The sequence below is a fragment of the Oncorhynchus kisutch genome, linkage group LG6 (assembly GCF_002021735.2).
Source record: "Oncorhynchus kisutch isolate 150728-3 linkage group LG6, Okis_V2, whole genome shotgun sequence".
NCBI classification, from domain to species: Eukaryota; Metazoa; Chordata; class Actinopteri; order Salmoniformes; family Salmonidae; genus Oncorhynchus; species Oncorhynchus kisutch.
The window spans coordinates 25,701,315-25,725,059 of NC_034179.2; the positions used below are offsets into that span (position 1 = coordinate 25,701,315).

Here is a 23,745-nt window from a genome sequence, read left to right on the forward strand (position 1 = left end):
GTCGAGCACATTTAGGGCTGTGCGGCTCCCCAAAGAAATGCCACCCCACACCATGACTGACCCACCGCCGAACTGGTAATGCTGGAGGATGTTGCAGGCAGCAGAACATTCTCCACAGCGTCTCCAGACTGTCACATGTGCTCAGTGTGAACCTGCTTTCATCTGAAGAGCACAGGGCGCCAGTGGCGAATTTGCCAATCTTGGTGTTCTCTGGAAAATGCCAAACGTCCTGCACGGTGTTGGGCTGTAAGCATAACCGCCACCTGTGGACGTCGGGCCCTCATACCACCCTCATGGAGTCTGTTCCTGACTGTTTGAGGAGACACATGCACATTTGTGGCCTGCTGGAGGTCATTTTGCAGGGCTCTGGCAGTGCTCCTCCTGCTCCTCCTTGCACAAAGGCGGAGGTAGCGGTCCTGCTGCTGGGTTGTTGCCCTCCTCCACGTCTCCTGATGTACTGGCCTGACTCCTGGTAGCGCCTCCATGCTCTGGACACTACGCTGACAGACACAGCAAACCTTCTTGCCACAGCTCGCATTGATGTCCCATCCTGGATGAGCTGCACTACCTGAGCCACTTGTGTGGGTTATAGACTCCGTCTCATGCTACCACTAGAGTGAAAGCACCGCCAGCATTCAAAAGTGACCAAAACATCAGCCAGGAAGCATAGGAACTGAGAAGTGGTCTGGTCACCACCTGCAGAACCACTCCTTTATTGGGAGTGTCTTGCTAATTGCCTATAATTTCCACCTGTTGTCTATTCCATTTGCACAACAGCATGTGAAATGTATTGTCAATCAGTGTTGCTTCCTAAGTGGACAGTTTGATTTCACAGAAGTGTGATTGACTTGGAGTTACATTGTGTTGTTTAAGTGATCCCTTTATTTTTTTGAGCAGTGTATATTTAACAATCAATTTCCGCTTTAGATATAGTATCTAGCCCGATATGGAGAAGAGGGGAACATACTGAAATTGGTTTTAAAATCAAACTGATGTTTCTCTTTTGCCCTCTTAGAAACGTTCTGCACAGAGGGTGCTGGAAAGAATGAAGTGTCAGCCGTACTTTGTCCATCCTGTAACCGCCGTCTGGGTTATATTATGATCCAAATGGATACATCAAATATGACTCCATCTCGTTAGCCATGTGACTTCCTGTTGTGACAGTGTTTACCACAGTGAGAGTTGCGTGGGCCAGTGTCATGAGAAGGTGCTGCTGTTATTTGGCATTCTGCTGGGACCACTGCTGTTGCTAGGACGCCGTTGGAATACTTTGTGAAGCACCATTTTGGTGTTAATCTACTCCGGAGCCCAGATAAACTTCAAACCCTGAAGGCAACTGCAGCGGTCTACAAAACAATTACCGTCTCTCCAATGTTGTAATATGGCCCATTAAAATTACCAGCATCTGGGAGCATAGGAGCCATTGTTTCTCCCACTGTTTCTCCTGATTTTCTTGTTGGCTTTGGGCCACTTCCGAGCTGATGGGATTAAACAAGTCCATCAACTGCCAGAAACTACTCCATAATGAAATGAATACAAAGGAGACATGATTGTGCGTCTCCCAGTGAGGCTGGAAGGCAGGCATGGCTCTCACATCCATCCTCCACAGTAAAGAGAATTCCAGGGCAGCCAACACTTTCCAGACAGTTCACCCAGTGACAAACACATTCCTCAATGAGAAACACCTGGAAGGAGGAATCTATAGCTACAAATTAAGGGAATCTACTGTATGCAACAACAGTTTTTGAGTTTCTATAACCCCTAGCACACAATATAATAATATGAACAGAGGTAGTTTTACAAGTGACTTATTCAAGGTGTGAGGTTTTACTGTGGTAGTAGTGGTACTCACCCTGCTCAGTCCCATGTGATAGCCGTTCTTCTCCAGGTCCAGGGACTCTAGCAGCTCCTCCACAGCCTGGAAACACACACAGATCAGTCCCTGCCCTACTACCCCCGGATTATCCCTCTTCAGCAGTCCCGCAGAGTTGACGGCTAACACAGAGGAGCCCAACAACCACTTCTCTTATCAGACAGATTGACAGAATCCTGAACTATATTCCTTTCACATTCTCCCCTCACACCTCTGCCCCCAATCCGCACCCTCTCCTTTCTAGAGAGTAGAGGCTGTGCAGGGAGAGCAGCAAATGAAAACTGACCAGACGGCTTGTTCTTCAGAATCTACCTGCTCCAGGCTCATTCCTCTGGGCCCCGTGGTAGTCTTGGCCCCATAGCAGTCTACTAGATTGCACTGTGAGAGGGGCTGCAGCCCAGAGCACTGGGGGTCTTTTGTCTGATGCCATTTCCAAAGAAACCCCGTTCCGAGAAGCTGACGCAGGGGAAATCTGCTTTTCTTTCTTTTTACCCACTTCGCTCTTGCTCTCCCATATGTTCCGTTCCCCACCGTTTCACTTCAGCCGGGCTCCTCTTGCAGGGGGCCGATACACAATTGACTCTCATTGATAGATGCCCTCAGAGAAAAACACTCATTAGCAATCCTCCCTTCACAGGTTGGATTACACTGAAGCACTTTAAAAAGGCCCAGTACAGTCAATGGACCAGGGATGTTCCTGTGTTTTATATACATTTACACACTAGGTGTGTAATACTACTGTGAAAATGAAAATGCCCTTTTAGTGTAAGAGCTGTTTGAACAAACCGCCTGAAATTTTGGCCTGCCTGGTGACATCACCAATTAGTTAATAAACCAATAAGAAAAAGGTTTCCAAACCTCTCTGCCAATAACAGCTAGTTTTCCCCTCTCCAATCAGATCAATCCCAGATAGTCCTAGCAAAATTCTTTGAGAAATTGCTCTTTGCTAAGAAGACATTTTTGTAAATGTTTTACCATTTTAATTGTTACCCAGAAATGATTTGATATTGAGATAAAAATAGCTATATTGGACCTTTAACCATCAGACCCTCTCGCCAGTCACATCTCACATAAACAAATGCATTTTCCGACAATATTGAACTGCCAAAGGGGGCGGAGTTGCAATCTACTGCAGAGATAGTATGACAGAACTCTGCAGGCTATCCAGGTCTGTGCCCAAACAATTCGAGCTTCTACTTTTAAAAATCCACCTTTCCAGAAACAAGTCTCTCACCATTGTCGCTTGTTATAGACCCCTTTCAGCCCCCAGCTGTGCCCTGGACACCATATGTGAATTGCTTACCCACCCATCTATTTTCAGAGTTCATATTGTTAGGTGACCTACACTGGGACATGCTTAACACCCCTTCCATCCTACAATCTAAGCTAGATGCCCTCAATCTCAACCAAATTATCAAGGAACCTACCAGGTACAACCCTAAAACCATGGGCACAGTCTTAGATATCATCCTGACCAATTTGCCCTCTAAATACACCTCTGCTGTCGTCAACCAGGATCTCAGCAATCACTGCCTCATTGCATGCTTGCGTAATGGGTCCGCGGTTAAACGACCACCCCTCATCACTGTCAAGCGCTCCCTAAAACACTTCAGCGGGCAGGCCTTTCTAACCGACCTGGCCCGGGTATCCTGAAAGGATATTTACCTCATCCCATCAGTAGAGGATGCCTGGTTGCTTTTTCAAAAGTATTTTCCTCACCATCTTAAAAAAGCATGCCCCAATCAAAAAAATTGAGAACTAAGAACAGATATAGCCCTTGATTCACTCCAGATTTGACTGTGCTTGACCAGCACAAAAACATCCTGTGGCGTTCTGCGATAAGCAACTTTTCAGGGAAGTCAAGAACCAATATACTCAGTCAGTTAGGAAAGCTAAGGCTAGCTTTTTCAAACAGAAATTTGCATCCTGTAGCACTAATTCCAAAAGGTTTTGGGACACTAAAGTCCATGGAGAAAAAGAGCACCACCACCCAGCTGCCCACTGCACTGAGGCTAGGAAACACTGCCACCACAGATAAACACACAATATTTCAATAAGCATTTGTCTATGGCTGGCCATGCTTTCCATGCTTTCCACCTGGCTACCCCTACCAACATCTCAGCCCCCCCCCCCCCCCCCCCCTACAAATCAGCTGGGCTATAAATTCTGGACCCTCTCTTTCTAAATTTATCAGCCGAAATTGTTGAAACCTCCATTACTAGCCTGTTTAACCTCTTTCGTATCGTCTGAGATCCCCAAAGTTTGGAAAGCTGCTGCAGTCATCCACCTCTTCAAAAGGGGGAGACACTCTAAACCCAAACTGTTATAGACCTATATCCATCCTTCCCTGCCTTTCTAAAAATCTTCAAAAGCCAAGTTAACAAACAGATCACCGACCATTTTGAATCCCACAGTACCTTCTCAACTATGCTATCTGGTTTCCGAGCTGATCATGGGTGCACCTCAGCCACGCTCAAGGTCCGAAACGATATAACCGCCATCAATAAAATACAGTACTGTGCAGCAGTCTTCATCAACCTGGCCAAAGCTTTCGACTCTGTCAATCACCGCATTCTTATCAGCAGACTCAGTAGCCTTGGTTTCTCAAATAACTGCCTCACCTGGTTCACCAACTACTTCTCAGACAGAGTTCAGTGTGTCAAATCAGAGGGCCTGTTGTCCAGACCTCTGGCTGTCTCTATAGGGATACCACAGGATTTAATTCTCGGGCCAACTCTTTTCTCTGTATACGTCAATGATGTCGCTCTTGCTGCTGGTGATTCTCTGATCCACCTCCACGCTGACGACACCATTCTGTGTACATCTGGCCCTTCTTTGGACACTGTACTAACAAACCTCCAAACGAGCTTCAATGCCATACAACACTCCTTCCGTGGCCTCCATCTGCTTTTAAATGCTAGTAAAACTCAGTGCGTGCTCTTCAACCGATTGCTGCCCGCAACCTCCCGCCCGACTAGCATCACTACTCTGGACGGTTCTGACTTAGAATAATGTGGACAACTACAAACAACTAGGTGACTGGTTAGACTGTAAACTCTGCTTCCAGACACACATTATGCATCTCCAATCCAAAATTAAATCTAGAATCAGCTTCCTATTTCGCAACAAAGCCTCCTTCACTCATGCTGCCGAATATACCCTCGTAAAACTGACTATCCTACCGATCCTTGACTTCTGCGATGTCATTTACAAAATAGCCTCCAACACTCTACTCAGTAAACTGGATGTAGTCTATCACAGTGCCATCCGTTTTGTCATCAAAGCCCCATATACTACACACCACTGCGACCTGTACTCTCTTGTTGGCTGGCCCTCACTACATATTTGTCGCCAAACCCACTAGATCCAGGTCATCTGTAAGTCTTTGCTAGGTGAAGCCCCGCCTTATCTCAGCTCACTGGTCTCTATAGAAACACCTACCCGCCGTACGCGCTCCAGCAGGTATATTTCACTGATCATCCCCAAAGCCAACACTTCCTTTGGCTGCCTTTCCTTCCAGTTCTCTGTTGCCAATGACTGGAACAAACTGCAAAAATCCCTGAAGCTGGAGTCTTATATCTCCCCCTCTCTTTAAGCATCAGCTGTCAGAGTAGCATACCGATCACTGAAACTGTACACAGCCCATCTGTAAATACCACACCCAAAGTACCTCATCCCCATATTGTTACTCTTGCTCGTTTGCACCCCAGTATCTCTACTTGCACATCATCATCTGCACATCTATAACTCCAGTGTTAATGTTAAATTGTAATTATTTCGCCTCTATGGCCTATTTATTGCCTTACATCCCTACTCTTCTACATTTGCACACACTGTACATAGAGGTTTCTATTGTGTTATTGACTGTGTGTTTGTTTATGTGTAACTCTGTATTGTTGTTTTTGTCGCACTGCTTTGCTTTATCTTGGCCAGGTCGCAGTTGTAAATGAGAACTTGTCTTCAACTGGCCGACATGGTTAAATAAAGGTGAAATAAAATAAAATGTAAAAAGTGAGGAGCTCCCTTCCTAAGCATATCATTAGGGCATAACCACCCGATAGACAGCCTCCAGGGTAGAAAATATATTTCACCAAGTTGATAAGTGCAATACCAAGTTTGGGGTATTTTGTTCAGCCCTTAACTCCAGTGCATTTAGAAGACCTTTGCTTCCGGTCTCTGCTCGTCATTGATTAAACTTGGTAGGGAGTGGGATGCCAAAGTGGGGCAAAGCTGCCTGCCATCCAGGACCTCTACACCAGGCGATGTCAGAGGAAAGCCCTGAAAATTGTCAAAGACCTCAGCCACACCAGTCATAGACTGTTCTCTCTACTACCGCATGGCAAGCGGTACCGGAGTGCCAAGTCTAGGACAAAAAAAACAAATGGTTACCCGGACTATTTGCATTGTGTGCCCCCCAAACCCCTCTTTTACGCTGCTGCTACTCTCGGTTTATCTTATATGCATAATCCCTAACTATACATTCATGTACATACTACCGCAATTGGCTCGACCAATTAGTGCTCCCGCACATTGGCTAACTGGGCTATCTGCATTGTGTCCCGCCACCCCCTCTTTAACGCTACTGCTACTCTCTGTTCATCATATATGCATAGTCACTTTAACCATACCTACATGTACATACTACCTCAATAAGCCTGACTAACCAGTGTCTGTATATAGCCATGCTACTCTTATTTTCAAATGTCATTTTACTGTGGTTTTATTTCTTTACTTACCTACACACACCTTTTTCCCTCCGAACTATTGGTTAGAGCCTGTAAGTAAGCATTTCACTGTTGTATTCGGCGCACGTGACAAATAAACTTTAATTGGATGCAGCTGGGGATAAGATGAGGTCATCACAATGGCCCTGATTAATAGAGGTTTATTCCTCTGTCAGTGGGCTACTGACAGCCAAGGAGGTGATGGTCTATTCAGCTCTAATCAAATGTTACTTGTCACATGCGCCGAACACAACAGGTGTAGGTAGACCTTACAGTGAAATGCTTACTTACAAGCCCTTAACCAACAGTGCAGTTTTTAGAAAAATACCTACAAAAAATTATAAATAAAGTACCAAATAATTAAAGAGCAGCAGTAAAATAACAATAGCGAGGCTATATACAGGTGGTAAAGGTACAGAGTCAATGTGCGGGGGCACCGGTTAGTCGAGGTATTATATACATGTGGGTAGAGTTATTAAAGTGAGTTATGCCTAGATAATAACAGCTCATTAATATAACAATGCAGACCTTCGTTGTTGGCCTGAATCATATTATTTTCTCCAAAACACACACAGAAAAATACTCACCTTCTTCTCATCCTTCACTATGTAGTTGCGGCCAAGTTTCTTGTTCAGGTGTGGTGCCAGCACGTCAAAGCGGCGGCAGAATTCAGAGAAGACCATGTGATCAGGGTATCCTGTATAGACAAGGACATCGGGGGTAAGGTTATAAAGCAACAAAAAAAAATTGTACATGAATATTTCTTTTAAACACTGTTTGTGAAGATAATTTGGTTTGAGAGACCCTTCCAGACCTTCCTAGTCTAATATCCACAGCCTCTTACCTTGTCTGTAGATTCTGAGAGCGTCCAGCAGCTTGGAGCCACGGAGCTGAGAACGGAGCAGGACCACATCCAGCTGCATCAGGCCAGAGTCTCCACTGTCCCCCTGGGCCTCCAACTCCCCTCTGCCTGCCCGCAGGGCATCAGCATTGGGCAGCAAGCAGTGGATAAAGTGAACCCTGGACCTCCGCACAGTGTCCAGCAGAGCGTCCTACAGGAGATAGGGGAGTTAGCTGGGACTGAAATGGTAACAGTGAGTGCAATGAGAGAGGGCAAGGCCTCAACATGCATCGAGAGAATAGCCAGCCTAAACAGAGACCAAACTTTTAAAACATAAGCACAGGCTCTATACACTGGCTCTCACTAACAGATATAATAGCACATTTCATGCATTAAGCAATCTTATGAAATAATCCACCTGGGTTTTAATAAATGGTATAGTTAAGGAAAGTACTCTCAGGAGCAGGAAATCTAATGCCTAGGCCCTACACGAGGGCGGCTCCTAGTGCCTACCCTTTCAAGCTGGAATAATATGGTAAAAACACAGGAAGATGGATGATCCCCAAGCGCTATGCGGACACCTCTCCCCAGGGTAGGGGATATATTAGGCAGTGCTAATTAAATGACTCCTATTACTGAATCAGCCAATGTGTTGGATTTAAATGAGAGGCCCTGTGGCCCAACACAACTTAGCTAGATATGCCCAGACTGTTACAGGAACAGAAGTGTAAATATGATTTTTTTTTGGGAAGCCCTCTCGCTTTCCAACAGACCTGCCCTCTGCAGACAGCTTGCAGCCTCTCACCACTTGTAGTTTGATCTGGATGCAGAGGGACTTCTTCTTGACGGCCGCCACTCCAGTGGTGAAAGTCTTCCTCATGCTGGTGGCGCGCCGCAAGGCCAGCTGGGAAACACCCTCCAGGCCCGCGATGGAGCCTGACAGGGAGGTGGCCCCGCCTCCTCGGCTCATAAACAGACCACTAATGTTCTTCCTGGAAAGGAGAGAGATAATCAGATCAGGTCAGACGTGTGTTGCAAGCATTGCCAATCAAGCTAAAACATGATGTGGGTCTTACTTCTGGGAGTCCTGCAGGAGACTCCCTGCGTTGGTAGAGGCAGGGTTCTGTTTGGCATGGCTCAGCCAACCACGGGCGTCATACTCCACCCAGTCTGTACCATGACTGTGACCCAACAGAAAGTGATGCGGCTTCCCACTCTTCAGCAACAAGGTGTGACCTGACAGGTAGAGGAGGGAAAAGGAATTGATAACAGTTATGCATTTCAATGAATGTTTGGATACGTAGATGGCTGTTTATATGTGTGCATTGTGTGGCAATGAACATAAAGTGCATTCGGAAAGTATTCAGACCCCTCGACTTTTCCCACATTTTCGTACATTACAGCCCTATTCTAAAATGTTTTTTTTATTTTTATCCTCAATAATACTCCATGACAAAGCGAGAAAAAAAATGGTTTTTAGAAATGTTTGCGAACAATAAACAGAAATAACGTATTTACATTTACAAGTATTCAGAACCTTGGCTATGAGACTCAAAATTGAGCACAGGTGCATCCTGTCTCCATTGATCATCCTTGTAATGTTTCTACAACTTGATTAGAGTCCACCTGTGGTGAATTCATATGATTGAACATGGAAAGGACAACACCTGTCTATATAAGGCCCCACAGTTGACAGTGCATGAAAGTCATGAGGTCGAAAGAATTGTCCGTAGAGCTCTGAGACAGGATTGTATCGAGGCACAGATCTGGGGAAGGCTACGAAAACATTTCTGCAGCATTGAAGGTCCAAGAACACAGTGGCCTCCATCAATCTTAAATGGAAGAAGTTTGGAACCACCAAGAATCTTACTAGAGCTGTCGGTCAAACTGAGCAATCGGGGGAGAAGGGCTTTGGTCAGGGAGGTGTGCCTCTGTAGAGATGGGAGAACCTTCCAGAAGGACAACCATCTTTGCAGCACTCCACCAAATCAGGCATTTACGGTAGACGGGCCAGACGGAAGCCAATCCTCAGTAAAATGCTTGGGATTTGCCAAAAGGCACCTAAAGGAGTCAGACCATGAGAAACAAGATTCTCTGGTCTGATGAAACCAAGATAATACTCTTTGGCCTGAATGCCAAGCGTCACGTCTGGAGGAAACCTGGCACCATCCCTACGGTGAAGCATGGTGGTGGCAGCATCAGGCTGTGGGGATGTTTTTTAGACGCAGGGACTGGGAGACTAGTCAGGATCGAGGGAAAGATGAATTGGAGCAAAGTACAGAGAGATCCTTGATGAAAACCTGCTCCAGAGCGCTAAGGACCTCAGACTGAGGCAACGGTTCACCTTCCAACAGGATAACGACCCTAAGCACACAGCCAAGACAAGTCTTCGGGACAAGTCTCAATGTCCTTGAGTGCCCAGCCAGAGACCGGACTTGAACATCTCTGGAGACACCTGAAAACATCTGTGCAGCGATAATCCCCATCCAACCTGACAGAACTTGAGAGGACCTGCAGAGTAGAATGGGAGAAACTCCCCGAATACAGGTGTGCAAAGCTTGTAGCATCATACCCAAACCGGTTTTAACTTTGTCATTATGGTGTATTGTCTTTAGATTGATGAGGGGGGGGGGACTATTTAATCAATTTTAGAATAAGGCTGTAACATAACATTTGGAAAAAGTCAATGGGTCTGAATAGTTTCCGAATGTATATGAAGTATATGAAGAAAACAACCTACAAATAAATCAATCACCAAACAATATATTTACTAACCTCTGTTATTGGTAATGGAGGTGCATCCCTTGGGGGTATGATCTTTGTGCCTCTAACTTTCTTGTGTGTGACTGAGTGATGAATAACAGATTTGACTGTGTATGTGTTCACCTTTGCTCTCTCCCTCAGCAGGGCCATAGTAAATGAAGAGGCGTCCCAGTAGAGTATCCTCTGAACCCCCAGGCTGCAGAGCCTCCTCTTCCATCAGCCACAACAGGCCCCGAGCCTCATCAGTCCTCAGCGTCCGCACCTGGCACACACACATGCATACATACACTGGTCAGACATACCTCTACCCAGTCCTTGGGATGTTTGTACAGTGCTTTCAGAAAGTATCCATACCCCTTGACTTATTCCACTTTTTGCTGTGGTACAAACCCATCTATACACAATACCCCATAATGAAAAAGTGAGAGATTTTTTTAAATCCTAAAAACAGGTTATTCACACCCCTGAGTCAATACATGTTAGAATCACCTTTGGCAGCAATTACAGCTGTGAGTCTTTCTGGGTAAGTCTCTATGGATTGTACAATATTTGCACATTATTCTTCAAAACAATTATTCAACGTCTGTCAAGTTGGTTGTTGATCATTGCTAGCCACCATTTCCATGTCTTGCCATAGACTTTCAAGAAGATTTAAGTCAAAACTGTAACTAGACCACTCAGGAACATTCAATGTTGTTGTGGTAAGCAACTCCAGTGTACATTTGGCCTTGTATTTTAGGTTATTGTCCTGCTAAAAAGGTGAATTTGTCTCCCAGTGTCTGGTGGAAAGCAGCCTGAACCAGGTTTTGCTCTAGGACTTTGCCTGTGCTTGGCTCTATTCCGTTTATTTTTTATCCCTCAAAGGTATCCCTATTTTATCCCTTGTCGATGACAAGCATACCCATAACATGATGCAGCCATCACCATGCTTGAAAATATGAAGAGGGCTACTCTGATGTGATGTGTTGGATTTGCCCCAAACATATTGCTTTGTGTTCAGAACATTAAGTACCTTTCTTTGCCACATTTTTTGCAGTTTTACTTTTGTGCTTTATTGCAAACAGGATGCATGATTTAGAATATTTGTATTCTGTACAGGCTTCCTTTTCACTCTTTTAGGTCATTTAGGTTAGTATTGTGGAGTAATTACAATGTTGTTGATCCATCCTCAGTTCTCCTATTACAGCCATAAAAATCTTTAACTATTTTAAAGTCACCATTGGCCTCATGGTGAAATCCCTGAGTGTTTTCCTTCCTCTCCAGCAACTGAGTTAGGAAGGACACCTGTATCTTAGCAGTGACTGGGTGTATTGATACACCATCCAAAGTGTAATTAATAACTTTACCATGCTCAAAAGGTATTTTCATTGTCTGCTTTTTAAATTGTTTTATCCATCTTCCAATTGGTGCCCTTATTTGTGAGGCATTGGAAAGGCATTGGAAAACCTCCCGTCTGTGGTTTAATCTGTGTTTGAAATTCACTGCTCGACTGAGGGCCCTTGCATATTATGTAATCATTCACTGCTCGATTGAGGGCCCTTGCATATTATATAATCATTCACTGCTCGATTGAGGGCCCTTGCATATTATGTAATCATTCACTGCTCGACTGAGGGACCTTACATATGATGTAGTTATTCAAAAATCATGTTAAACACTGTTACTGCACAGAGTGAGTCCATGCAACTTATATCCTATTTTTACTCCTGAATTTATTTAAGCTTGCCATAACAAAGGGGTTGAATAGTTATTGACTCAAGCCATTTCAGCATTTCTTAAAACATAATTCCACTTTGACATTAGGCTGTAACAACAAGGGGACCAAAGTCAAGGGGTGTGAATACTTTCTGAAGGCACTGTATATCAGTAGAAACACCAGTCTCACCAAAATACACAGAAACAAGACTTACTGGGCCCATAGCTTGCTTTTCAACCTATACATACTTTCTCAATTTAGCAAAGACTCTCAGCCTGCTCAGTCATACTCACACTCCAAGGCCTGAGGTGAAGCCAGCTCAGTCATACTCACACTCCAAGGCCTGAGGTGAAGCCAGCTCAGTCATACTCACACTCCAAGGCCTGAGGTGAAGCCAGCTCAGTCATACTCACACTCCAAGGCCTGAGGTGAAGCCAGCTCAGTCATACTCACACTCCAAGGCCAGAGGTGAAGCAAGCTCTCATAATATAACCCTCTACTTTGTAGGAATCATTCTATAAGCCTTTGGCAATGTTGCAAAATGTTTTTGTTACAAGGCTTTTCACCTGTAATAGCACAGCACCTTTCTCAACTCTCTCCAGACTATATTTCCACAACAAACAATAAAAACGGTGTGATTGAGGCAACTGATCATATTTACCACCAAAATATTTCACTGACAACACTGGCCAAAATCGGTCTTGCCTACTACTAACACTACATACTGTGTACTAATCACGCTACATACTTTAGTTATGCAATAAGCAACAAATATCAACATACTAGGCTGAGAATGTGTCATCTAATGAGCAATGGATTTCATTCCAACCATTTGTTCATTTTGGTACAGCGCGTCACCTTATGTAATTATCATGTTGTCAAACACACGAGTCTCGAAAGACGATTCTCTTCCTCAAGCGCCTGCATCGAATTCTACTAGACGAAAATACGAAATTAGTATGACATCCTGCCATTTAAAGCTCAAATTTCACATACTATAAAATGTTTGATTTTGGCATAGCCAAAATGCCTACCATTTAGAATGCCGTATGGGTATTCAGAAACGTCCACTGCTTTCAGATTAAGGATTTTATTGAATAACAACCAGAAAAATACAGTCGTTTTTCATAAAGCAATTGCAGTAGTGTGTTTTGTGAGGTCCAGACGGCAGAGCGAGACAGGCCATTAGACATGGCTCTCATTATGTCTAGTATCAGAGAAAGAGCTCAGAGAGCATTGGAGCATTCAGGAAGCCTGCACTCTACACAGGCCACTTCAGCAATTATCACTAGAATGCCGGCCACAACTGAGATTTTTGGTGTAACAGAACTCTAAACCGTTTCTCTTGAAATGGCTCTTTCTAAATTAAAGAATATACAGTGCATTCGGTAAGTATACAGACCGACTTTTTCCCCCAAAAAAATTTACGTTACAGCCTCATTCTAAAACTGATTAAATACATTTTCCTCCCCATCAGTCTACGCACAATACCCCATAATGACAAATAGGTTTTTAGAAAGTTTGCAAATGTATTAAAAATAAATAACAATAACAGTACTCAGACCCTTTACTATGAGACTCGAAATTGAGCTCAGGTGTATTTCCATTGATCATCCTTGTGATGTTTATAAAACTTGATTGAAGTCCACCTGTGGTAAATTCAATTGATCGGACATGATTTGGAAATGCACAAACCAGACTATATAAGGTCCCACAGTTGACAGTGCATATCAGCGGGGAAAACCAAGCCATGAGGTCGAAGGAATTGTCCCTAGAGCTCTGAGACAAGATTGTGTCGAGGCACAGATCTGGGGAGGTCGATGGCGCTGTTTTAAAGCCAATTCTACACATTTTACCATTAGGCTGAGAGAAAAAGTGGGTTTTGAAGCTAATTTCCTGCAATTCTACAAAATTTGTCATGTCTTTTTCTGTATTCTTATGCTGAGTTACTAAAGAAATAACAAAATCAAAAAAAAGGGGGCCCCATGCCATTTTGTGAATTTTAGATTCTCCCTGACTGTCTAGTTTTTATTTTGGTGGTTAGTTCTCAAAGATGATCTTGTAAATACATAGCACCATTATATTTTCTATATACCTGATCTTAGTCAGGGGATGATAACTACGACTGTTGAATTCTTTGAACCTTTATATATAAAAAAAATAATATAGTCCCTTGGTCAGATTGGACATGCACACGCTCGCACGCACGCAGCCACACACTCCCACACATATATAAAAAAGCCTCTTCCTGGACCACTAAAAGCCTTCAGTGAACCCATGGGTACTGACTTTTTAATGTCAAGGGCCAACATTTGAAGAGTGTCAGTGTAAATTCAACTGTCAGCTTTCATCCTTGTGTCTCGACATCAACAGAGTGCTCTCTAATGTTGTGGGCGGTGCCATTCTTTTGCTTTTGTCAGCCTTTAAAAAGGCTTTGGCCTTTTGGAGCCATCTGCTGTACACTGGTTCAGTGCTTTTGAAGACTGCTCCAGCAGGGCCAGGACCCCTTAAAAAGCAGAGTACTCAACGCAACCAACCAGGAATTATTATAAAGCTAGCTCTGACACTGTCAACACCGTATCATTTCTGTTTCCATGGCACACACTGGAGGAGAAGCAAAAAAATATGTTTTCTTCCACCAGAGTAAGTTTCCTAGTTTTGTTTGCTGAATGAAATATCTTCCTTCTCCTTCACGTTTCTTCCTGTTGGTTCCTCTACGCAGGCATTAATATAACATGCTCACTCTAAGGTGAAAAATAAACTAAATATTCAACTGAAAATTCTAAAACCTGCAAACATGTATCAAATAACTCTACTGACTCACTGTGAATCTCAAAGAACTCATGAATGTAATTATAATATGCATAAAGGTGCACTGTGAACCGTGTGGCAGTCAGAGAGGCAGGGTGCCATGATTACAGAGATCTGGCAGTTGAAAGTGCCAAACCATTCTTAAGGGAGTTCATGTGAAATAACGAGTCACTGGACCTGTGCCAATATCAAAACAGAAATCCCATAGAAAGGTGAGAGGACTGCTGTACAGCATGAATCTGCCATGGTCATAGAAAGGTGAGAGGACTGCTGTACAGCATGAATCTGCCATGGTCATAGAAAGCATGACTTCGTTTAAATTCTCATTGAGGTAAACTCTTGTGTGAATATAGCTATTTTTTGTTAACCTTTATTTAACTTGGCAAATCAGTTAAGAACACATTCTTATTTTACAATGACGGCCTACCCCGACCAAACCCTCCTGTAACCTGGGAGACGCTGGGCCAGTTGTGCACTACCCTATGGGACTCCCGATCACGGCCGGTTGTGATACAGCCCAGGATCGAACCAGGGTCTGTAGTGACGGCTCTAGCACTGAGATGCAGTGCCTTACACCGCTAAGGAGTAAGTACACTAAGGAGTAAGTACACTAAGGAGTGTACTTACCAGGGCTTGACTTGGCGCTTGGTCTACTGCAGCTACAGACAGAGATGTGCTGGGCTCCATGTCATCTAACGCGAGCTCTATGTTTTCCTAAGGGGGGACAGAGGGGATGATTAGGAACCAATGACAGTAACATAGATCTGAAGGAAGTTTTTAGTTGTTTACTTTAGGAATTAGTTCATTATGTTACTCATTATCAGCTACAGTATATACACATAACAATAGTAATACAATTGTTATAAACTGCTCAAAACTGTTGACAAATGGCAACAGACTATGAAAGTAAAACCATTGTGTTTTGTACAATGGGAGTGATTAGACATCAGTTAGGACAGAGTTGTCAGGCATAATTCAGCCCTATTATGACAGGTGTATAGACTAGCATTAGAGAGTAGATCTGCTCATAGCCTGTAGCCATTTATCAGCAGTTTATGAAAGTGAAACCATTGTGTTTTGTACAATGGGGTGATTAGCCACACATCAGTTAGGACAGAGTTGTCAGGCATAATTCAGCCCTATTATGGCAGGTGTATAGATTAGCATTAGAGAGTAGATCTGCTGTCTGAAGAGAAGTGGCAGTTAAAGACAGGTGTTATTCTTCATCAGCCAGCGAGGCCCATAAGCAGCTCCACTGCCTTGCAGCTCAACCCAGCTCATACAGCCAGTGATGAGTGAACTCGCTTTGGGCCCGGCAGGGGAGGAGAAATGGCAATCATATGAGCCATTACATGGGTTCACTGTGTGACTGACAGTATTGATGAGAGGGTGGAAACCATGTGATCTATGAAGTTCTAATTTGCCATGGCTTACAGGAAGTAATAGCGTGTCATCTTATGTCCAGTATGTGAGAATGTGTATTTGAATCCTTAAAAGTGTGTGTGTGTTTACATATGAGTTAGTGTGTGTGTACTGATCATATTAAGCTACCTCTTTGTATCTCTCTAGCTCCTGTACAAAGGTGCGCTGATAGAACAGTGTCTGCAGGCGCTCCTGGGTGTAGTTATGGCAGAGCTCTTCAAAGGTGGCTCCGCGCTCCCGCTTTGCCAGGCGAGGGTTCTGGAAGCCCGGGGTGTCCACGATGAGCAGGGAGCACAGAGAGTGCTGGCTGGACTTCAGAGCACTGGCACACACACACACAGACCAAAAAAAAATCTGAGAACGAGCTGTAGTGGTGCATGCTTGCGTCATCTCCCTCGATCTCTGGTAAAGTGGTGACTAACCGGTTGATGAGGGAGACGAGGAGAGTGAAGAGCTCTGAATACAGCCCAGATGCCATGGCTTCTAAACACTCCATGGCTGTGGCCTTGGAACCTGGTGGGAGAATAGGTGAAGAGACAAATTCATAACAACGTCCCCATCATCAAATCAGACAGCATAGAGTGCCTTCGGAAAGTATTCAGACCCCTTGATTTTTCCCCACATTTTGTTACAGCCTTATTCTAAAATGGATTTGTAAAATATTTTTACAAATCTGTAATCCACACACACAATACCCCATAATGACAAAGTGAAAACAGGTTTTTAGAAATTCTTGCAAATTTATTACAAATATACATCTCAATGACCTTATTTACATAAGTATTCAGACCATTTGCTATGAGACTCAAAATTGAGCTCCCGTGCATCCTGTTCCCATTGATCATCCTTGAGATGCTTCTTCAACTTGGAGTACACGTGTGGTAAATTCAATTGACTGGACTTGATTTGGAAAGGCACACATCTGTCTATATAAGGTCCCACAGTCGACTGTGTGTCAGAGCAAAAAACAAGCTGTGTGGTCGAAGGAATTGTCCGTAGAGTTCCGAGAGAGGATTGTGTTGAGGCACAGATCTGGGCAAGGGAACCACCAAGACTCTTCCTACAGCTGGCCGCCAGGCCAAACTGAGCAATCAGGAGAGAAGGGCCTTGGTCTGGGAGGTGACCAACAACCAGATGGTCACTCTGACAAAGCTCCAGAGTTCCTTCCAGAAGGACAACCATCTCTGCAGCACTCCACCAAACAGGCCTTAATGGTAAAGTGGCCAGACGGAAGGCCCAGAAGTCCCATAAAGACTCTCAAACCACGAGAAACAAGATTCTCTGGTCTGATGAAATCAAGATAGAAATCTTTGGCCGGAATACCAAGCGTCACACCTGGAGGAAACCTGGCTCCATCCCTACAGTGAAGCATAGTGGTGGCAACATCATGCTTTGGGGATGTTTTTCAGAGGCAGTTACTGGGAGACTAGTCAGAATCCAGGGAAAGATGAATGTACCAAAGTACAGAGAAATTAAAACCTGCTCTGGACCTCAGACTGGGGTGAAGTTTCACTTTCCAACAGGACGATGACGCTAAGCACAAGCCAAGACAGCACAGGAGTGGCTTCGGGACAAGTCTCAATGTCCTTGAGTGACCCAGCCAGAGCCCGGACTTGAACATCTCTGGAAATAGCTGTGCAGAGACGCTCACCTTCCAACCTAACAGAGCTTAAGAGGATCTGCAGAGAAGAATGGGAGAAACTCCCCAAATACATGTGTGCCAAGATTGTAATCGCTACCAAAAGGTGCTTCAACAAAGTACTGAGTAAAGTGTCTGAATACTTATGTAAACGTAATATTTCAGTTGTTTTTTTATTTGATAAATTTGCAAAAAAATTCTAAAAACCTGTTTTTGCTTTGTCTTTATGATGGGAAATGTTTTTATTTTTTAGAATAAGGCTGTAAAGTAATAAAATTTGGAAAATGTAAAGGGATCTGAATACTTTCCCAAAGCACTGTTCATAGCAGAGGCATTGAATGCTCGGCTCACTCCAGTGAGTGTGAAATTTGAAATGGGATAACTGCAGGAAACCAGCTACACCTAGTACTATTGCCCCTGAACCTGAGGTGGTAACAGAGGAAGACCGGGAAATCCCAACCATGTCTGATGGGTGGCAACATTATTGTATCCTACTGGCTCTGTATTCTACTCACAAAGCAGAGTAATCTAGGAAGGTTTAGACTGACTTGTTAGCAGTGCTCAGATCAAACCACACACATCCACATGTACACCTCATTGCAGTGTGCATCTGGTAAACCTTTGCGTAGATGAGAACGCTATCCCATGTCAGTAAGGTTTACCAGGTGCCCAGTGCCATGAGGCATGGATGTTGTGTGTTTTGATCTGAGAACTGCTGGCAAGTCTGAACCTTCCTAGATTACACTGCTTTGTGGCCAGACTCAGAGTACAGGGCCAGAATGATACCATCTACCATATCCAGGAATAGCTACTGAGCTAAAGGTGGCTGGAGGGAAACATCTCTGCGTTTTGGAAGAGAGGACAGGTAAAGGTAAAATAAAGGCCAACTGTCCAGTTCTCCTGTGATAAGGTTCTGACTGCATATATGTCCTTCAAAGTATATGTGTCAACCCCTGATAAAACTCTGAGCTACTGTAGATGTGAAAATTATCTATGGAATGAAATTCTTATTTCAAGGGCAATGCATAAAGACGACTTCCTAAAATCCTCCTGATATTTGTTGTATACCTACCCATCAATAACCACTATGGGACTGCGGTAGTCATTACTTGGATAAGCTTAAACTTTCAGAGGAGCGTGTCGTGTCCCCTAGGTGATGAGCTGAGGGGCCATGTGTGTGTAGTCCCAGGTGTACCTGAGAAGTCTCCTGCTGCATCGTCTGTCCCCTGACGTATAGAGCTGGCTCTGGGCAGGGTGCCCTTGGCCTGGTGCTTGAAGATGGAGGAGGAGAGCTCTTCTAGAGTGCAGCCCAGCAGGTAGGCAGCCTTCTGCGCCCATTCATGACGTGCAAACTGTTTCCTACCGGCTGAGACAAACAGAAATACAACCATTATCTCCTCTGCCAACAACCATGGGGACAGTATGTCTATCCACGACAGGAGCATACAGTTATTGACAAGAGGCGGTGTGTGTCTGGGTCAAGTCGACCCTTCCCAGGCTAACGCAACTGTGATAGTAGGAGAGCTAATAATAACCTCATCAGGATAGTGAAATGTAGCCTATTCAAGGTACTGTGCATCTAAGTAGTATAAATTCTCTTCTACAGTTCCATTAGCTTAAAGCTCTTTTGTCAATACCATTTAACGTAGTTCTGAAAGCTCTTACATTTCTTTCAATGTTATTTTTCTCACAGTTATGTCCTTCATCCAGACATACACAGGAAATAATTACAAGGACATTCCAAAGTATGAAGTTGCAGAAACACGAGCCTCGGTCTGCAAACCATGTCTGGTGGATGGGTGATGAGAGTGGATAGAAGTGGGTTTTAATTTCAGTGGTATTGGAGAGGAACCCTCCCTCAGACACTTAAGAGGGCGACTGACTGGGGAACGCTGGTATCTCCCTGTTTCATCGGGCCTATGAGAGCATCACATGCCACCATGTTGTGACAAGCCAGAAGGCAATTAAAGAAAAGGACTTAGAACTTCATTAAAATGCTAATGACACCATGTCAGCTCACAGTGATAAAAGCAGTCAGAACATAACAATATGGAGAGGGGTGTTTTTACCTTTGTCTGCGTCTGCAATGCAAGGGGTGCAGCATGCAACATGCAAGTAAGAACAGGTCGTTAGAACAGAACAGTTGGAGCAACAGTAGCAATGTATACAGTACATGAAGACAAACACCACTCTAACAGCAGCAACGGGCATGCTTTAACAGGGTCTGACCAACACACTGCATTCAGGAGCTTCATTGGAAAACAATGTACTGAGAGTTGAGGAGTAGAACAGCCCACACTTGTCAGAATACCCAATCAACCTCCCGTTCATTCAGATCTACTGAGAGCAGGTGGATAAAGTCATGCACTTCTTTAGTGTATTGAAACTGAAACTCATGATAAGTAAAAGGTCTATGCTGCCCTCTGGTGTTACCTAGTCAAACTGCACTGCTTATCATTAGGGTGCTTCATCAAACCTCTGCTGAACTCACCCATTTCTAAACTCTCTATAAGACGACAAAGATGTTGTAGTATTATAGGGGAAGGCAGCAAGTGTTAACATATTTCCACCAAGTGGCAACAGAGATTATTTTGGTCAATCTGATCTGGCAGATTGTAACCCAACAATATGTATATTTATTTTGTATTGTATTTATTTATTTAACTAGGCAAGTCAGTTAAGAACAAATTCTTATTTAAAATGACCCCGGCCAAACCCGGACAACACTGGGCCAATTGTGAGCTGCCCTATGGAACTCCCAATAATGGCCGGTTGTGATACAGCCTGGAATCCAATTAACCAATTAACAGCCAAATAACACTTCAGAGACAGAGAGGAAGAGAAGGAGATCAAAACAGTAGAAGACACAAAAACACCCAGAAGGATGTTTGTTTGGGATCATTTCCAATTTCCTCTATGACTGACACTGCAGAGATGGCAATGTTAGACCATGTGAATAAGCATTCCAACTGCTCACACATTCATTTTAATTAGTAGAGTGTAAACAATCCGTCTCGTTCTGGGCTGTCAGGCAAATAAACTCGTCAACAAGTCAACTGCGTTTATTGTCAGCAAACTTAGCATGTGTAAATATTTGTATGAACATAAGATTCAACAATTGAGACAAACTGAACAAGTTACACAGAAATGGAATAAGGTGTCCCTGAACAAAGGGGGGGTTCAAAATCAAAAGTAACAGTCAGTATCTGGTGTGGCCACCAGCTGCATTAAGTACTGCAGTGCATCTCCTCCTCAAGGACTTAACCAGGTTGGCCAGTTCTTGCTGTGAGATGTTACCCCACTCTTCCACCAAGGCACCTGCAAGTTCCCAGACATTTCTGGGGGAATGGCCCAAGCCCTCACCCTCCGATCCAACAAGTCCCAGACATGCTCAATGAGATTGAGATCCGGGCTCTTTGCTGGCCATGGCAGAACATCCTGTCTTGCAGAAAATCACGCACAGAACGAGCAGTATGGCTGTTGGCATTGTCATGCTGGAGGGTCATGTCAGGATGAGCCTGCAGGTAGGGTACCACATGAGGGAGGAGGATGTCTTCCCTGTAACGCACAGCGTTGAGATTGCCTGCAATGACAACAAGCTCAGTCCGATGATGCTGTGACCCGCGCCCCAGACCATGATGGACCCTCAACCTCCAAATCGATCCTGCTCCAGAGTACAGGCCTCAGTGTAACGCTCATTCCTTCGACGATAAACGCAAATCCGACCATCACCTCTGATGAGACAAAACAGCGACTCGTCAGTGAAGAGCACTTGCAGACAGTCTGAGCACTGATGGAGGGATTGTGCAAGTGTAAGTCAGGCAGTTGTTGCCATCCTGATGTTATGATGTACCGATCCTGTGCAGGTGTTGTTACACGTAGTCTGCCACTGTGAGGATGATCAGCTGTCCATTCTGTCTGCCTGTAGCGCTGTTTTAGGCGTCTCACAGTATGGACATTGCAATTTATTGCCCTGGCCACATCTGCAGTCCTCATGCCTCCTTGCAGCATGCCTAAGGCACGTTCATGCAGACAAGCAGGGACCCTGGGCAACTTTCTTTTGGTGTTTTTCAGAGTCAGTAGAAAGGCCTATTTAGTGTCCTAAGTTTTCATAACTGTGACCTTAATTGCCTACCGTCTGTAAGCTCTTAAGTGTCTTAACGACCGTTCCACAGGTGCATGTTCATTAATTGTTTATGGTTCATTGAACACACATGGGAAACAGTGTTTAAACCCTTTACAATGAAGATCTGAAGTTATTTGGATTTTTACGAATTACCTTGAAAGACAGGGTCCTGAAAAAGGGCCGTTACTTTTTTTGCTGAGTTTAGCAGTCAAACACAATGGGTTTGTCCTCTGCGGAGGCACAGCCGCTAACAGACACTGAGAGCTTTCCAATGACAAGGCATTTAGTCAGCTTAAGGCTGAAGTTGGGCTGGGACTTTTTGCTTCTTGAGTTGGAACACTTAAAACTCTTTAGTTGTCGCCCGACTGTCTCAAACTGACACCAACCATTTTGATACTTGTGTTGCGCATGGCTGAACGGTAAAGGAATGCAATGAACATCTCCCCTGCAGATGGTAAAACATGCAATTATTGAAAGTGCTCATAAACTTCACAACTGTCACATAAATGTTATCAATATTCTCAGCTTGAAAAGCTCCTTGAAACAAACAAAGGCCCTGGATAGATGGCAGCACCATGAATTCTGTTATTTCAGAATACACCCACTGTCTCTTTGCTTGGCTTTACTCTTTCAACTACACTATGAAAATGTATTATATTTTTGTTGAATACAGAAAACATGCATCTGCCATGTAAGTTTTTCATGGAATATAAATACAGAATGCAGCTGCATTATTAGCCTCTGGACTGAACATCTGACATGGTCTCAGAGTAGGCTCCTTACCCTTGGTGGCTCCTGCAGCTCCTAGGTGGTAGATGGCCCCCAGGACTAGCCAGAAGGCCCTCTGCTCCTCCCCACTGATGCCCAGGACCTTCATGGCTGCCTGCAGCTTGGTGAACTGCTGGGAGGCCCGCTGCTTGTCTTCAGACTGGGCGAGCATGGGGGGAGAAACGACAGGTGTTAATATGGACTGGATTTACTAGAATTGTACCTTTATTTTAACAGTCCCATTGGGAGCTCTGCATCTTACAATTACATAGGAAATACAGCATCAAATCAAATAAAAAAAACTTGTATAAAAGCAGTACGAGTCTATTCACACAAAACCAAATACAACTTTCCTGACACAAGGTCTTTCCCACAAGGTCGTTGGGGCCCTGGGTAGAGTTACCTTGGGTTGAGGCACGATTCCGAAAGCACTGTTTTCGGCAAAGTGGTTGAAGTGCAGCTTAGTCCTGGGTAGGCAATATGAGACAAGCTGTCATTCAGTCACAATGACAAGAGTATACGTGACAGAACTATGATAGTTTCTGACCTTCAAAACTCTTTAAAGTAAATATATATATATATATATATATATATATATATATATATATATATATATATATATATATATATATATATATATACACAGTGCCTTGCGAAAGTATTCGGCCCCCTTGAACTTTGCGACCTTTTGCCACATTTCAGGCTTCAAACATAAAGATATAAAACTGTATTTTTTTGTGAAGAATCAACAAGTGGGACACAATCATGAAGTGGAACGACATTTATTGGATATTTCAAACTTTTTTAACAAATCAAAAACTGAAAAATTGGGTGTGCAAAATTATTCAGCCCCTTTACTTTCAGTGCAGCAAACTCTCTCCAGAAGTTCAGTGAGGATCTCTGAATGATCCAATGTTGACCTAAATGACTAATGATGATAAATACAATCCACCTGTGTGTAATCAAGTCTCCGTATAAATGCACCTGCACTGTGATAGTCTCAGAGGTCCGTTAAAAGCGCAGAGAGCATCATGAAGAACAAGGAACACACCAGGCAGGTCCGAGATACTGTTGTGAAGAAG

The 23,745-nt window shown here is 43.9% G+C and overlaps 1 protein-coding gene across 2 annotated transcripts in view; it reads right to left on the reverse strand.

Moving 5' to 3' along the window:
* The window catches only part of LOC109891760 (unconventional myosin-XVIIIa-like), a 94,197-nt gene that overhangs the window by 39,988 nt on the left and 30,464 nt on the right, over nt 1–23,745 (reverse strand). For both annotated transcript variants that reach the window (XM_031826472.1, XM_031826471.1), the window contains exons 8-20: nt 23,067–23,130; nt 22,679–22,823; nt 19,839–19,850; nt 18,965–19,135; nt 16,553–16,643; nt 16,260–16,452; nt 15,336–15,422; nt 10,325–10,463; nt 8,515–8,674; nt 8,244–8,430; nt 7,442–7,649; nt 7,185–7,294; nt 1,853–1,918 (exon numbers count right to left, since the gene is read on the reverse strand). In XM_031826472.1, coding sequence (XP_031682332.1) covers nt 1,853–1,918; nt 7,185–7,294; nt 7,442–7,649; nt 8,244–8,430; nt 8,515–8,674; nt 10,325–10,463; nt 15,336–15,422; nt 16,260–16,452; nt 16,553–16,643; nt 18,965–19,135; nt 19,839–19,850; nt 22,679–22,823; nt 23,067–23,130 — 1,633 coding nt within the window. The remainder of the gene's footprint in view (nt 1–1,852; nt 1,919–7,184; nt 7,295–7,441; nt 7,650–8,243; nt 8,431–8,514; nt 8,675–10,324; nt 10,464–15,335; nt 15,423–16,259; nt 16,453–16,552; nt 16,644–18,964; nt 19,136–19,838; nt 19,851–22,678; nt 22,824–23,066; nt 23,131–23,745) is intronic.